The sequence below is a fragment of the Furipterus horrens genome, unplaced genomic scaffold (assembly GCF_987537825.1).
Source record: "Furipterus horrens unplaced genomic scaffold, mFurHor1.1.pri manual_scaffold_2, whole genome shotgun sequence".
NCBI classification, from domain to species: domain Eukaryota; kingdom Metazoa; phylum Chordata; class Mammalia; order Chiroptera; family Furipteridae; genus Furipterus; species Furipterus horrens.
Window position 1 is genome coordinate 191,770,407 of NW_028327172.1, and position 16,086 is coordinate 191,786,492.

At 35.3% G+C, this 16,086-nt stretch overlaps 1 protein-coding gene across 2 annotated transcripts in view; it reads right to left on the reverse strand.

Annotated features, from left to right (window-relative positions):
* The window catches only part of SLC30A9 (solute carrier family 30 member 9), a 56,200-nt gene that overhangs the window by 21,427 nt on the left and 18,687 nt on the right, over window positions 1–16,086 (reverse strand). For both annotated transcript variants that reach the window (XM_090266936.1, XM_090266935.1), the window contains 4 exons: window positions 12,714–12,781; window positions 9,549–9,651; window positions 4,524–4,579; window positions 1,661–1,796 (listed from right to left, as the gene is read on the reverse strand). In XM_090266936.1, the coding sequence (XP_090123062.1) occupies window positions 1,661–1,796; window positions 4,524–4,579; window positions 9,549–9,651; window positions 12,714–12,781 (363 nt within the window). The remainder of the gene's footprint in view (window positions 1–1,660; window positions 1,797–4,523; window positions 4,580–9,548; window positions 9,652–12,713; window positions 12,782–16,086) is intronic.

The window sequence follows — 16,086 nt, forward strand, 5'->3', positions numbered from 1 at the left end:
GCATTCTACTATAAACATTACTTCATATTACTTCAAAAGTGAGTAGGGGGAACTTCCAATCAAGATGGAAATGTAGGTATACATACTTCACCTCCTCATGCAACCACAAAAAGAATTACAACTAGACCTCAAAAGAAATAACACCCAAAACCATCAGAAAATCAAGCTGTATGGAAGTCTGACAACAAAGGATTTAAAGAAGCCGGATAGGTGCCTTTCTACAACAGGTCCACACTACTAAGACAAAGAGTCAAAAAAGCTCCACCTAATACACAGAAACACAGGGAGGCTGCCAAATTGAGGAGACAAAGAAATATAGCTGAAGTGAAAGAAAAGAACAAAACTCCAGAAAAACAACTGAACGAAATGGAGATAACCAACTTATCAGATGAAGAGTTCAAAACACTGGTGATAAGGAAGTTCAGAGAACTTACCGAGTATGGCAACAACATAAAAAAGACCCAGTAAGAAATGAAGGTTACACTAAGTGAAATAAAAAAAAAATCTACAGGGAACCAACAGCAGAGGGGAGGAAGCTGGGATTCAAAAAATGATTTGAAACATTAGGAAGAAATAAGCATTCAACCAGAACAGAAAGAAGAAAAAAGAATTTTAAAGAAACGAGGATCATATAAGAAGACTCTGGGACATCTCCAAACGTGCCAGTATCCAAATTACAGGGATGCCAGAAGGAGAAGAGGAAGAGCAAGAAATTGAAAACTTACTTAAAAAAATAATGAAAGAAAACTTTCCTACTCTGTCGAAGGAAACAGACATACAAGTCCAGGAAGCACAGAGAGTCCCAAATAAGTTGGACCCAAAGAGTACCACACCAAGACACATCATAATTAAAATGGCAAAGGTTAAGATAAAGAGAAAATCTTAAAAGCAGCAAGAGAAAAGCAGAGGGTTATCTACAAAGAATTCCCATAAGACTATCAGTTGATTTCTCAAAAAAAAACAAAACAAAAAAAACAAAACAAAAAACTTTACAGGGGAGAAGGCATTGACAAGAGTATTCAAAGTGATGAAAAGCAAGGACCTACAACAAAGATTACTCTATCCAGAAAAGCTATCATTTAGAATGGGCAGGGGAGAACAATGGGGGAAAATGGGACAACTGTAATAGAACAACAATAAAAAATAAAATACATTTTTAAAAATTGGAGGGGCAGATAAAGTGCTTCCCAGACAAGGTAAAGCTAGAGTTCATCATCACTGAGCCCTTATTATATGAAATGTTAAAGTGACTTATTTAAGAAAAAGAAGATCAAAACTATGAACATTAAAATGGCAACAAATGCACAACTATCAACAACTGAATCTAAAAAATTAAACTAAGCAAACAAGCAGAACAGGAAAATAATCACAGATATGGAGATCATATGGAGGGCTATCAGCTGGGAGGTGGAAGGAGGAGAATGGGTAAAAGGTACAGAGATTAAGAAGCATAATTGGTAGGTACAAAATAGACAGAGGGATGTTAAGAATAGTATAGGAATGGAGAAGCCAAAGAACTTACATGCATGACCCATGGAGAATTGCTGGAGGGAATGGGAGAACTTGGCAGAGGTGGGCAAAGGGGGAAAAAATTGGGACAACTGTAACAGTATAATCAATAAAATATATATTTTTTAAAAACTGAGCAGTGGAAGATTACCCAGAGAAGGGATTCCATTGGTTGAGGATTAAGCAATCCCATAATTCCATGGTACCAAGACAGTCCTGCACCCATCATGAAAATACCAACGCCACTAATTAGTGAAGCAATATAGCGCATATTTGAAAATCCATACCTGAAAAACAAAAATGGTAATAGTTTACAAGATATACAAATGGTTTCCTTTCAAGATATGTTTACTAAGTCAATGAAAAGGAAAACAGAGACTTCTCACAATATTAAGATGTTATTGTTTTATATTTAAGTAAAGTTTAAATGCCAAACACAAATCTAATCAGAAAATCAACAGAGTGGAAAAACCTGCAAGATCTTTGAAAACGAATAAATACAATGAATATGACTTAATACAGGTATTTTTTAATTCCTTTTCCATATAGTCCGTTTTGATTTAGTAGAACTACTTTACTTTTGTGTACCACACATGTTGGTAAAATTAATCTTTTTTAAAAATGCATTCAGATGTTTAATGAACAGAATAACACTTAATTTTCCTTGTAATGAAGTTTCTAATTGAATTATTTTGATGATTTATACTACCTATAATTTGATGCTGGATATTTGTTGCTGGTTCTATATATAATAGTTTGGCACACAGCAACTACTATTATTAGGACTAAGAGCTTCGGTTTTCTGGGTGTTTTTATGGCAATTTTAAAAATCTCAATTATTTTTCAAGCATCTTTGTTCTTTATGTGCATTCATTTGTATTTCTGTATGTACCAATCAAATACTGAGCATTAAGGTAAAAAAATATAACATACTATAAAAAGAATCATTCATTGATAAAAATATTTCCTACGAAATTTATTCCCAAACCTTTCTGGCAGATAAAAATTGAACAAGAATTCTTATTAAAACCAGATTTTTAAATTCTTTTTGTAAATATATAATTTTGACATAGGGAATTCTACCGATGTGATGTTCTACAAATGTGATTTAGAAAAATTAATTTTCTTATAAAAGTGTCCCCCACCAATGTAATATAGGAGATGGAGATATATATATATATGCCTATACAAGGTCTGTCCAGAAAACGTCCAGTCATTGTTAATATATCAAGAATAGTTTGTGCAACATCAATGTAACCTGGCAGCCAAGGAGAGTGGACAGGAATGCACATGTGTGAACAATGATGATTTTACTGTACTAGTCAGTGCAGGTGGTAGAAGCCCTTGAGGGAGCATGTGTACTGTGTGGCCTTCACATTCAAAATGACTGAGTGAGTAGAGCAACAAATCTGCATCAAATTTTGCGTTAAGCTTGAACCTTCCTCTGCAGAAACTATTCAGATGATTCAGAAGGCTGCAGCTCTGGGCAACTGGCGATTGGCAGCTTCATCATGACAACACACCCGCTCATGCATCACGTCTTGTGCTGAGTTTTTCGGCAAAACATCAAATCATCCAGGCGACTCAGCCCTGTACAGCCCAGATTTGGTGCCCTGTGACTCCTGGCTTTCCCCAAACTAAAATCACCTTTGAAAGGGAAGAGATTTCAGACCACCAGTGAGATTCAGGAAAATAAAACAGGGCAGCTGATGGCAATTGGGAGAACTGTGTGAGGTCCTAAGGTGCCTCCTTTGAAGAGGACTGAGGCATCATTGTCCTAAGTACAAGGTTTCTTTTATCTTGCATCTTCTTCAATAAATGTCTCTGTTTTTCAAATTACATGGCTGGATAACTACTGGACAGACCTCGTATACTCATATACTTATATATATTAAAGTAAATGAAGATATAAGTTAAACAGCATAACTTTCATTATGTATTTCCAATAAATTTGTAGATTCTTATTTAAATTTTTAATTCAGTAGATCTGTACTGTCCAAAATACATCACTAGCCACCTAAGGCTACTTAAATTTAAATTAAGTAAAACTAAGTACAATTTTCAATGTAATTCTTCAGTTGCACTAGCCATATTTCAAGTGCTCAACAGCCACTTGTAGCTAGTGGCTATTATATTGAACAGATTTTTGTAAAAAATTCTACTGAGCAGCAGTAAAGTAGGTTATTGAAAATACCTTGAGAAGAAATCTTTACAACCTAAAAGTTTAAATTTTTACTATTTTTTAAATTTTGGTGTATAAAACTGCTCAGGAAATATAATATTAAAAACGTTATTATTTATAAGTAAACAGCAGTGTCTTGCCTTCAAGTAAAGAAAGGCATTTATATAAAGCATAGAGGCAGATTCTTTTACAGAAATAAAAGTATACTTTTTGGTTTAAGACTGATCAAATTCTACTACTGAAGCAAGGTTTTAAAAATAAGATATGGAATTCAAAAGTTTTAACTGGTTATGTAAGAAGGAACAAAAACAAAAACAATTTCTTTATCAAATAACTGGTAGGATTCAAAACAATATATTTAAAAAATACACTCTTTACAAATAAATAATCTGAAATATTAACAGAATGCTATTTCCAAACCAGAGCAGGAGAATTAAACAGATTAAGTATAGATTTACTAGAACTTACCGCCAAGATTTTAGATTGAGTGGCCTATTAGTCTAAGTATCAAATGTACATTTCCTTTGACCTAATAAAACAGCACTTTAAGATCAAAATATGTGCTTTGTTTTTAATTAACGAATATGAAAAGAACAAGATCTCTAAGCCATGATACAAAGCATACAAATAATTTAAACTCCTTTTCAAATTATATCTTAAATTTACTCAGAACAGTGAGTCCTGCATTTTAAATGCTTTAGTGGAAGAAATAACAAAATCTTTAATATGAACTGTAGGTACATAAACAGCAGGTTTCCAAAATTCAGTTGCTTTTATTTCAATGACTTGCCACCCAAACAAACAAACAAAAAAATAAAGGGAATTTCCTTACGGATGAGTAGGATCTGGTGTTTGAACAGACTTACTGATGCCCAATGCTAGTAAACCCTATGGGGAAGAAGGACAAAGGTAAATAATCATTAGCAAGATGGGGAGTATAATGTGGTAAAGCCAATCTGGAGGATGCAATCTGAAAACAACAGAGAAACACAGCATACACACGTCCAACAGCAGTCATTCTGATTTCTACGACTTAATGCTCCCCCTTCTGTGGTCATCTTTCCCTTTTATGGTTTTCTTCACACTATCATGCAACTGCTAAACGTCTCAGAATATCTTTCTAGTTTTGTGTGTGCATGACCTGCTTACGGAAGACAGGGCAAGGACTGTGTCTTCTTCTAAACACTTAATACATGTCAAAATCAAGTGTGCAATAAATTCATATAAATTATTACTTAATAAATTTATTTAACTATATTGCTGTTCAATCTGTTACAAAATTTTTTTTCTAGTCATAAAGCTAACATATGCTTATTGTAAAGAAATTCAAACAGAAGAGGAGAAGGAACCATTTAAGAGTTTGGCATATGTTTCACAATGTCTTTATATACAACTGTATATGACTTTTAATGTTGTTTTCTATATAAAGAGTATCAGATTTCAGAGAGGGGTGTGTCTATGTATTTTTTAAAAATATGATCACAATCTATATAATTTTTTTTCACTTTATTTTATGGACATTTTCTAATGTACAGATGGATGGCTAAAACAAAAACCAATAGAACATTTCAATAAACCCAATCCATCTATCACTCAGCTCTGACAATTACAAACATATGAGCACATCTATTTTATCTAATCGGTACCTACTTCCCTGTGAATACTATAAAGTAAATTCCAAGCATCATACCATTTAATTTTTAGTTTGAATGAATGTCTAAAAACAAGTAAGTCTTTTAGAAAATATAGTCACAAGACCATTATCATACTTTCAAGAATCAGTACTAATTCCTCAATATTTACAAATAACTATATATTGTAGTAATCACATTTCCAGGTATGAAAATTTCAAATGTTGAGCTAAAATTCACATACAATGAGATGCACAAATCCTGAATGTACAGTTGAGTTTGAAAAACTCACACTTGAAATATGTATTCCTATAAAGGCAAAGAACCTTTTCATCACCTCAAAAATGTTCTCTTGTGCCTCTCTTCAGCGAGTCCACCCCCATACCAGATGTAACCATTTTCTGTAACATGGTATTGTTTGCCTTCTTTTACTCAGCATATTGTTGGAGATACATATATGCTTCTTACTGGATAAGTATTTTATTTTTTATTGCTACATAATAATCCACTGCTTCGGTATACTGTACCACAATTTGTTTGTCTCTTCCACTTTGATGGACATTTGGGTTAATTTGTATTTTTGTTCATTATAAGTAAAGGTGCTATAAACATTCTTATACAAGTCTTTGTACACATTCATTCCCATGTTTCTTGGGAAAATACTTAGAAGTGGAATTGCTGAATTATATAATAGGCATATGCTTACAGGAAACTGACAAACGTTTTCAAGGGTGGTTTTGAAACTTTATACCCCACCAGCAATGTCTGGTTGCTCCACGTCTTCACCAACATTTCCTTATCCGGATTTTTAAATTTAGCCACTATACTAGATATGTAGAGATGTCTTCTTGGGGGTTTAATACACATTTCCTTATGACTAATGGTGCTAAGCACTTTTTCACATGTCCATTGGCCACCATGCATGCATCTTCATTTGTGAAGGACCTGTTCAAATACAGAGCCTCTTAAAGAAATTGAGTTGTCTTTTTAATACTGAGTTGTAGAAGTTCTTCCTGGATACCAGAGTCTTTTGTCAGATTACTATATGCTTTGTAAATATTTCCTCTCAATGTGTGGTTTGCCTATTTATTTTCTTAAGAATGTCTTTTAATAAGTAAAAGTTTTTAATTTTCATGGTTTAATTTGTAACATCCTTTTTTTTCTTTCTTTTACTGTTTTATTTCTGTGTCCTGTTTTAGAAATCTGTTTACCCAAAGATCTAGGAGATATTCTCCAAAGGTTTTCTCTAGAATCCTTATAGTTTTTACTGTTATGTCTGAGCCTATGAACTACCTCAAATTTGTATATGGTCTAAGGAGGGGGTCAAGGTACTCTGATTTTTCCATAAAGCTATCTAACTTTTCCAGCACCATTTGTTGAAGAGAATTTCCTTTCTTCATTGAATTCCTTTGATGCCTTTCTCAAAAGTCAATTGACCGTGTAACTGTGATTCTGTTGCTGGATCCTCTATTCAGTTACATTGGCCTCTCAATATCTCAGTGTCTCAATTACTATAGTTTGACAGTTGGTTTTGAAGTCCTCTAATTTTTTTTTCAAGATTGCTTTGAATATTCTGAGTTCTTTGCATTTCCATTTAAATTTTAGAATTTACTCAGTTTTTCAATTTCTATCACAAAAAGTCTCCTGGGAAAACTGGAGTTGTATTAAATCTATAGGTCAGTTTATGGAAATTTGCCATATTAACATCATGTCATCCAATTCATGAACATGGTACATCTCTCCATTTCTTTAGGTCTTCTTTAACTTCTCCCAGACACATTTTAAGTTTTCAGTATAAAAGTCTTACACATCTTTTGTTAAATTTACTCCTAAGTATTTAATATTATTTGATGTTATAGTAAACAGAATTTAAAATTTCATTCTCCATTTGTCTGCTGACAGTAGAAATGCAAATGATTTTTGCACATTAGCCTTCTATACCTAGAGATTCTGAGTGTTAAACTCACCTTACATTCCTAGAATACTCACTCAATTTGAAAATTAAAATTTTTATATAATGCAAGATTAAATTTGATTATATTTTAAGAATTATTTTACATCTATGTCCTTGAGGAATATGGGTCTGTATTCTTCTTTCTTGTAATGTCTTTGTAAGGTTTTGGTATCAGGGTATTGCTGGCCTTATTAGAGGAACTAGAAAGCATTTCCTTCCTCTCTCTGTTTCAAAGTCTGTATAACTGGTATTATTCCTTGCTTAAATGTTGACAGTTATTCTCTTGATATTGTCTCACAGGTCACTGAGGTCCCTTCATTTTTTTCAGTCTTTTTCCCTTAGTATGCATATTTTCTACTGCTATATATTTAAGTGCACTGATCATTTTTTCCACAGTGTCTAATCTGCTATTAACTCTATATAGTGAATTTTTCATATATATTTTCAGCTCTAAAAACTCCATTTAGTTTTTATATCTTCAATTTCTCTTATGAATATAGTCATGTTTTCCCCTCAATACATAATCATAATTGTAATAGCCATTTAACATCTTTGTCCACTAATTCTCTCATATATTAACTGAGTCTGTTTCTATTGACTAAATTTTTTTCCTGGTTATAAATAAAATTTTCTGCTTCTTGCCTAATTATTATTATTATTTTTTAATTAAACGCAGAACACTGTGAATGCGATATGGAGTGTCTGGATTTTGTTGTCTTCCTCCCAGAATGTGGGGCTTTGTTCTGGCAGATAATTTCAGTTACAGCTGATCCTTTAGGGCTGTGATCCTTGATCCTCTGTGGAACTCTGCCTTGTAATTTTCAGCCTCCTCACACTCCAAACTCTTTCTGCCTTCTCATCTTAATGAGACTCTTATCTCCCACTTTGCTCTACTATTCCACATGTGCCTCCAAGCAAAAAGCCAGAGAGATCATACAGTTCAATTCATTTGTTTCCCTTCTCTCAGGGATCATGGTCTTGTTTTGCTACAGTCCGAAGTTTGAAAACACTGTTTCATATATCTTTTCCAGTTTCTTATTTATAGCAAAAGACTAAGTTCAGTCCCCATTAGTCCACCATGGCTAAAAGCATAAGTTCTTTACATAATGTTTTACAATTTGATTTATTTTTACTCAAATTATCATGTTATTATTTCAGGTCAGTATATAGCTATTTCTACTACATTCTTTTAAACCCCTGAACAGTATTTCAGAGTATGGATACTGAAAAACCATCTTCAATGTTTTAAAAACAACTAATAATGAAACTAGTAATCTAGACATAGCTCTTTATCCGTGTGTACAAATATTTTTGCATTTCAATTTTCTTAAGTTCAAATAAGCTTTCAACAAAATAGATATTGTATGTCATGTCTCTTTTCCCATCCCCTCTCCCCTCCCTCCACTCCACAACCAACTGGGAAAATAGTATATTGATAGTAGTTATTCTGTATTTACTGTACAAAAATTTAATTCAAAGAAATGTGTTAGTACTAACAGCAAATGTTTGACCTCTTTCCTTACTTTTACAAACCATCTGAGAGTTTATTAGGTGAGTTCTTGGGTTTAATTTTTAGTTAAGATTGTTCTCCCTACTCTTTATAATTTTATTATTTTTAACTTTGTCTTAAATATTCTTACTGAACCTGTCCGTTGTCTTTTACATAAGTTCTCCCAAATTCATTCTTACATTAACAGAAGTATAAATAAATACTGAAAATTCTATTAATACACCACATTCTTTAAAATGTGAAATAATAACACAAGCAGAAATTCTTATTGTGTTCTTTATAAAGGCTTAGGTTTGTAGTATTCAAAATCTGAATCAAAGAAGGTATTTTAATTTTATAAAAATCTTTCTTCATTTGCAAATTCAGGAGAGGAATTCAAAATACTAATGTGAAATTTTAACTCATCAGTCACATAGGACTAATTTATATCATTATTCAAAAAACTGAATTTCATTGGCACTTACAGTAAACTCACATTCAGAAATCAAATTTCCACCTATTATAAGAACCTCCTCTACAAAAACTTCTGCCCAAATACTTAGTGACTGATAATCTCATACCTCATATTCTACTATTGGAAGTTCTTAAAGCCTTCTTTAAAATACCAAGATCATATTTCTATGTACTTCATCATTCAAACAATATTCTTTTTCTTCTATATTCTAAAAATAGGAATGATTCAGTTTTAAACAGGCCAACTTTTATATTAAAGCAGTAAAAACTTACTTTAAAATTAATAAGAAAAAAGCTTTTACCCCTCACCTGATTACAAGTATCAGATAAAGAGTGTATAGCTTCAGAGAACATACTTGCTGAACCCGTATAAATCCATGCAAGAAATTTAAAGAAGCAATTTAATCCATTGCTAGGAGAGAAAGAGAAAACAATTTATCATTGGTTTAGACAAAAATTTTCACCAAAAGCTTATTTAATTGACCCTATACACCTCTATACTAGATTGTGTTCAAAGTAAATTAAAAAGAATCTATAGCCTTTAAGAACTTATCGTTTAGGTAACATGAGTACAAATTTGAAAATTATAGATTATGGTATCGTTAAGTACTCAAATGAAGAAGCCTGATATGTTTAAGCAAATTAAGTGCATTTTGAGAACTGATGAGAAAAGAGGATGTTCTACTTTTGAACAAAATAGAATTAGCAAGAAAATTATGTCTTAGGTAGGTAAAAGACAATCTACACTCAATATTGTCCAGTAGACCACTGTCAAAGGCAAAACGTTGGCGAAGGGCTATTTACTTAAGTAGGTGAAGATAAATCTAGACCAAGCAGTCTCTGGATCATACTAAATCTTAGATGGTAAAATAAATATGATTAGCTCTGAGCAAGCCAGCTGCTTAGAGTCCATGGTAATGACTAGCATGATTGATCTGAGGCACTACACTAACCACTTACCGTGTTTTATTATAACTCTATTATACAAATACTAATGTTACAGAAACAGGGGAGTCCAAAAACAAACCCCAGAGTTTGCGGCTGGGAGATAGGGAGCAGGATGCAGCTTTCAGGATGCCCTTGCACGCCTGGAGCTAGTGGCTGGATACATTGTTGCAATGATCCGCTTTACTTCCAAGACTCAGGAAGATGGGAGGGATCTTGGACTGTGGGCTGGTAGGAAGCAGCAGACAGAGCCTACGTAGGGTTCTGTGAATGGTCAGAACTGTTTGCAACACCCACTGCGGGAGAGGACGCAGTGAGGGAGAGGAGGCAGGAAGGAGGAAGGAAGCAGCTGTGGGCATTTTGGGCTGGCTCTGGCTCTAGGAGGCTCTCTCTCTCAGGCTCTCTCTGGCCCTCATGCCCTCACTCTCTGGCTCTTGTGGGCTCCCTCCATCTGGCTTGGAGAAGGGATCTCCAGGCTGCTTTAAGAAGAGGCTCTTGCCAGACTCCTTTGAGAAGGAGAGGAGATCCATGCGGTTTGCAGGAAGAAGACGGTTTACAAGGAGGCTGAGAATCCAGGCGGTCCTGCATTGAGAGCTGGAGGGCACCACAGCACAGAAGGGACCTCCCCAATCAGAACTGATGCTTGGCAGCTACTGGTAAAGCTGAACTGTGCCTAGGAAGTAGGGAACCAGTGTTTCTGACTTTCCTAAGACTGGCCAGGTCTGGGAGGGGGAGGCAGGACTATGAGTAAATAAACAATTCTTTTTCTTTTCACCAAACTCTGATATTAAGTTATAATTCTGGGCGGGCAATCGGGCCCCTAACTAAACAGCCCATGGGTTCTGTTTCAATCGGAGCAGCCCAAGGGTTCTGTTACACTAACATCTCAGTTTATAAATGAGGAAACTACATATCTCCTCCCTCCACTTATTCCCTGTCCTCCACTTCAAATATTGTCTTGGAGGAATATCTGCTCCTGCTTCTCAGTTTCCCTCACTTTGTACAGTCTTCAATGAACTAAATAATGGTTTCCATCTCCAATACCACCAACTATTTCTTGCTATAAAGTTCCTAGAAACATTTTCGTATTTTTTTTTAATCTCAAAGAAGCATTTGCCACTATTTTCTTAAATCACTGTCTTCCTTGGCTTCCATGAAGATCCTGGTTTTCTTCCTACCTTGCTCCTTATTCTTCCTCAGTAGACTCTTTTTCTTCCACTCATTTCTTAAATGTTAGCATTCATCAAAGTTTTTTTCCTGAGGGCTTCTCTTCCTCACACTATACACATTCCCCTGTGGCTTTAAGTATCATCTATATACGGATAACACTCAACTCTAAATCTCTAATCCAAATCTCCTTCCTGAGCTTCAGATCTATATATATTAACAATAATTATGAAGTACATTATTATGTACCAGGTACTATGCTGAACAGTTAAAAGTATACTACATACATTCCTCTGATGAAGAAAACTTTTAAAATTGCTAACTCCTTCTTACTGACAAAAAAAATATTAATCCCGTTGACCAACTCCACTTGGGTGTCCCATAAAAACTTAAACCCAAAACTGACCTCAGTATTTCCTTTGCTCCCACCCTGCCCCTCCTTCTTTCAGTGATGGTGCGATATCCACCAAATTGTCTAGAAATGTGGGTGATATCCTTTTCAATGCGTCCTAAATACTTTCTGAAGCTCACCAAGTCTCTTTATCCCTACTACCACTAACTGAGTTTGGTGCATCATCTCTTATCTGTATTATTGTAAATGACTTTTTCTAGTTTAGTGCCCCTCTAATTCTTGAAGATAAGAACATTGTATTTCCTGACCATATCACAATTCCTTACACATGTAATACATATTTTTTTCAAAATAAAAGAACTAATGAATTATGGAATTAATGTTTTTAAACATTTTACAACAGATTATTCAACACAATGAACAAAAGATAAACAAAACAATAGGAATCAAGAAGAGAGAGGACAAAAGATGGCAAAAATATCAATTATGTTTTACACCAAGGTAAGTGAGAGAAAAATAAGAGTGCAGATACTCTTTAGCAACTATAATCCAGGTTGGTTTAACTACTCTAAAAATAACCTTGGCTATCTCTACTTTAAAAAACAAAAAACTTCTACGAACTTCAGTGAAAATGAGAGAATTTTTAGACAGCAACTATTCTTAGATCTTACTTAACCACATCAAAAATATATACAGCACAACTTGGGGTGGTGAACACACAAATACAGTATACAGATGATCTATTATAGAATTGTATACCTGAATTGTACACAATTTTATTAACCAAAGTCGCCCCAATAAATCCAATAAAAAAGAAAAAATATATGCACAGCACAAACATGGGTATCCATGTGGACTCCTCCCCTATCAATTTACTGACAAAATCAACTTCCTCCTAAAAAAATATAAACTTCTAACTCTTTATTAGATACTAACGAATTTAGACATTCAAGAATATATACATAAAATAATATATTTCTATTTTAAAGTGCTTCTTTTTCAGTACTTACATGCAAATGGCAACCATGACCACTTTTCCTGGACCCTTAAGAAAAACCGATGACAGTCTGGAACGTGGCTATAAAAGAAAAATAATTTAAAAATCTCTAAAATGGCAAGTCTATAAGGGACTCTGGCACACCAGAAAATATCTCCTCTATCAATACCTCTAAACATCTAGGTTTACTTATTTAATTCTGTTTCTCCAGAATTTCCTCTCTAAAAAGTGGGAAGATGGAAATTCAAAGTAATCTGGGTCCTCTTCCAGAACATTAATTGTTTATTGTTTCCTTATAATTAATTTCCTGCCTACTTCCAGAAAGGATCTGTGTTTCCTTATAATTAATTTCCTGCCTACTTCCAGAAAGGATCTGAGTAGGTTACATAAAAAATAGGGGTGAAGTGATACAAGTGTATAGAACAAAAATCGACTCTAAAATTTTTCCATTTCTTAAACATTTTAACTTTTAAACACTGGAATAGACAATACTGGCTGCTCTAATCTAACTCCTGACTGTTGACTAAAAAGCAAAAACCTCAAGTGATGATAATGTGTTTAATTCCAAACAGACCAAAACAAAGGGAAATAAAGTAAGTAGAGAAACATATTCAGGGAAAATATTTTTGAGTTAAATGTTCTTCCTCCTGTTCTTTCCTTTCCCTGGATGTGATCACTGTCCACTGCAATCTATCCAAGTCTTACTCATCCTCTTCCATGTCTGGCCAAGTGTCACCTTTGTATATAAAGCCTTCCTTGGTCCCCCCTGTCCCTCAAGAATAAATACTCCCTCTGCTACACATTTATGTTGCACTTCACATTTCTATGAAAGCACTTCATATATTCTGCCTTATGTCATTTATTCAAGAAGTATTTACTGCCCAACTACATGCCTGGCCCAGTTCTAGATGCTCCGACATGACAGTGAACAAAAGAGTCCCTGCCGTCAAGATCTCAGTCTAGTATGAAAATATAAAGAATAAATTCATAAAGAAATACACAGTACCAGACAGTGATAAATATAATAAGAAAATAAAACAGAGAACTGAGAGAATAACATGGGGAAGCGGGGTGTATTATGGTGGGAAGGGTTATTTTACCTAGAGCAGCCAGGGAAAGAAGTTCAGTGATAAGAAGGCAATCATGAAAAAAAACCAGAACAATGTTTCAGGCAGAGTATACAGAACATGCAAAAACTCTGAAACAGAAATAAGACTGGGGTGTAAAAAGAACCCACCCCCCACCAAAAAAAAAAAAAGGTTGGTGTGGCTAAAGCACAGACAGCAAAGAAAATGGTAGGAGTTGAGGTCACAGAAGGAGACAGAGGTCGTATCTCACAGGACTTTGTAGACTACGGTAAGGAGTATAAATCTTATTCTAACGGCAAAAAGGAAGCACAGAAAATGATTTTAAGCAGATCCTGGACATAGTCTGATTTATGTTCGAAAATGATATAGTTTATGATGTAGAGAACAAATTACGGGGGCAAAAGCAAAGGCAGAGAGATCAGTTAGGAGGGCCGTCCAGGTGAGAGATGGTGATGACTAGGGTTCCAATAAGGTACATGGTGAGAGGCAGTCCTACTTGGTATCTATTGTGGAGAAAATGCCAATGGAACTTGCTAATGGATTTATTTTTATTATTATTATTTTTTATCCTCACCCAAGGACAGTTTTTCTTTTTCACTGCTTTCAGAAGGAGAGGAAGAGAGAGAAGGGAACATTAACGTGACACAAAAGGATTGGTTGGTTGCCTCCCGCACATGCTCAGACTGGGGACTGTATGCAACCGGACCAGGGACTGAACCCACAGCCGAGGTATGTATCTTGACAGAGAATCAAACCCGCAACCTTTTGGTTATGGGACAACACTCCAACCAAGCCATACCAAGCAGGGCAAGACTCGCTAAGGGATTTAAACATAAAAGAGCCTATAATGAACATTTAGAGGGTGAGTTTAAAAAACAGGATCTTGCAAAGCAACAGGGGAGGAGAAAGAATTAATGACGAGGAAAACCAGGAGAAAGACTGTCCTAGGCTTCTAGAGATCACGGTGTTCCAGGAAAAGAAATACTTGCTATCGGTGGTGGGCACCTAAACACTTCTTATTTTTTTGATTCCCCGGTCTCGCCCCCGATAATGTTGGCCTCTTGCACATAACCACCCTCTCCTCACCACTCGCCTCTGGAGTTGACTAAGTTTGGTGCGGTAGGTAAACTGGTAAGTCTGGGAGAGAATGCTGGGCACACTTAGCTCCTTCCTTTATTGGGGGATTTGGTACACATTTTCTGTTCTTCCATGGCTCTGTATTTGGGCAAGAGGGACAGTGTTGGCTACAAATTACTAGGAAAGTCTAAATAAGAAGTCTGTAAGATCTAACGCACTGCTTGGAACTTTGAGAAACAGCGGAGGAAAACAAATAAGGAGTGAAATTTTAGGTTATTGGCGGGGCCGTGCCAAACTCGGACCAAGAGTTTATTCTCAGTAAGGCACCACAGCTTAGGCAGTTCTGTTTCCTGGCAAGCAAGCAGGCTACAATGGCCTTGCGTAAGCAGAACTAGCCCTCGCTGAAGGCGCTGGCTCCCAGGAGGCTCTGCCACTGGAGAGCCCACGCCTTCAGCGCAGCACTGGGGTGCCATAACACAGGGCTCAACAGGCAAATGGAAATTAATAAGTTTTGGATATAATGAATGGGGGGAAGCATTTCATCACTGACAATTTCTAAATTTTGCAATGTCTTGCGTATAATAACTCAGGAGACAGAAAACAATTTGCCATTAGCCTTTCTCCAGATATGACATTCACTTCTTGAAAGGAGATACATACTTCCCAGCTAAGTTTAGATGGAAAGTTGACTCCGCCCGTGACTACGTGGCATCTTGGTGGTGTTGGCGACTTCGGAAAGAGCCATTTCAGTGTAGTGGTAGGGATGAAAGTCCAAGTAAAAGGATTCAGGGGAGAATAAGAGGTGGGGTACTAAAGGCAAATTTCTATACTGGTCCAAGTATTAATTTCCTCCAGTTGGAAGGAAAATAAGAGTATTCTGTCACACATGTAGAGAAATTAATAAATTTGGTGACAGAAAGTGAGGTACTTTTATCAGATTACATCTATTTTATTTTTATGTTGGTTTCATTTTATTTTTATTATTATGGCTCTTTTTTATTTTTTAATTAATTAATTTTATTTATTTATTTATTTAAATTCTTTAATTTAATTTATTTATTTTATTATTTTTAGAGGGGGGAAAGGAGAGAGAGAGGGAGAGAAACATCACTGTGTGGTTGCCTCTCACTTGCGCCTCCAACTGGGGGGCGGCGGGGGGGGGGGGACACGACACTGACGTACAACCTAGTCATGTGCCCTGACTGGGAATTGAACCAGTGA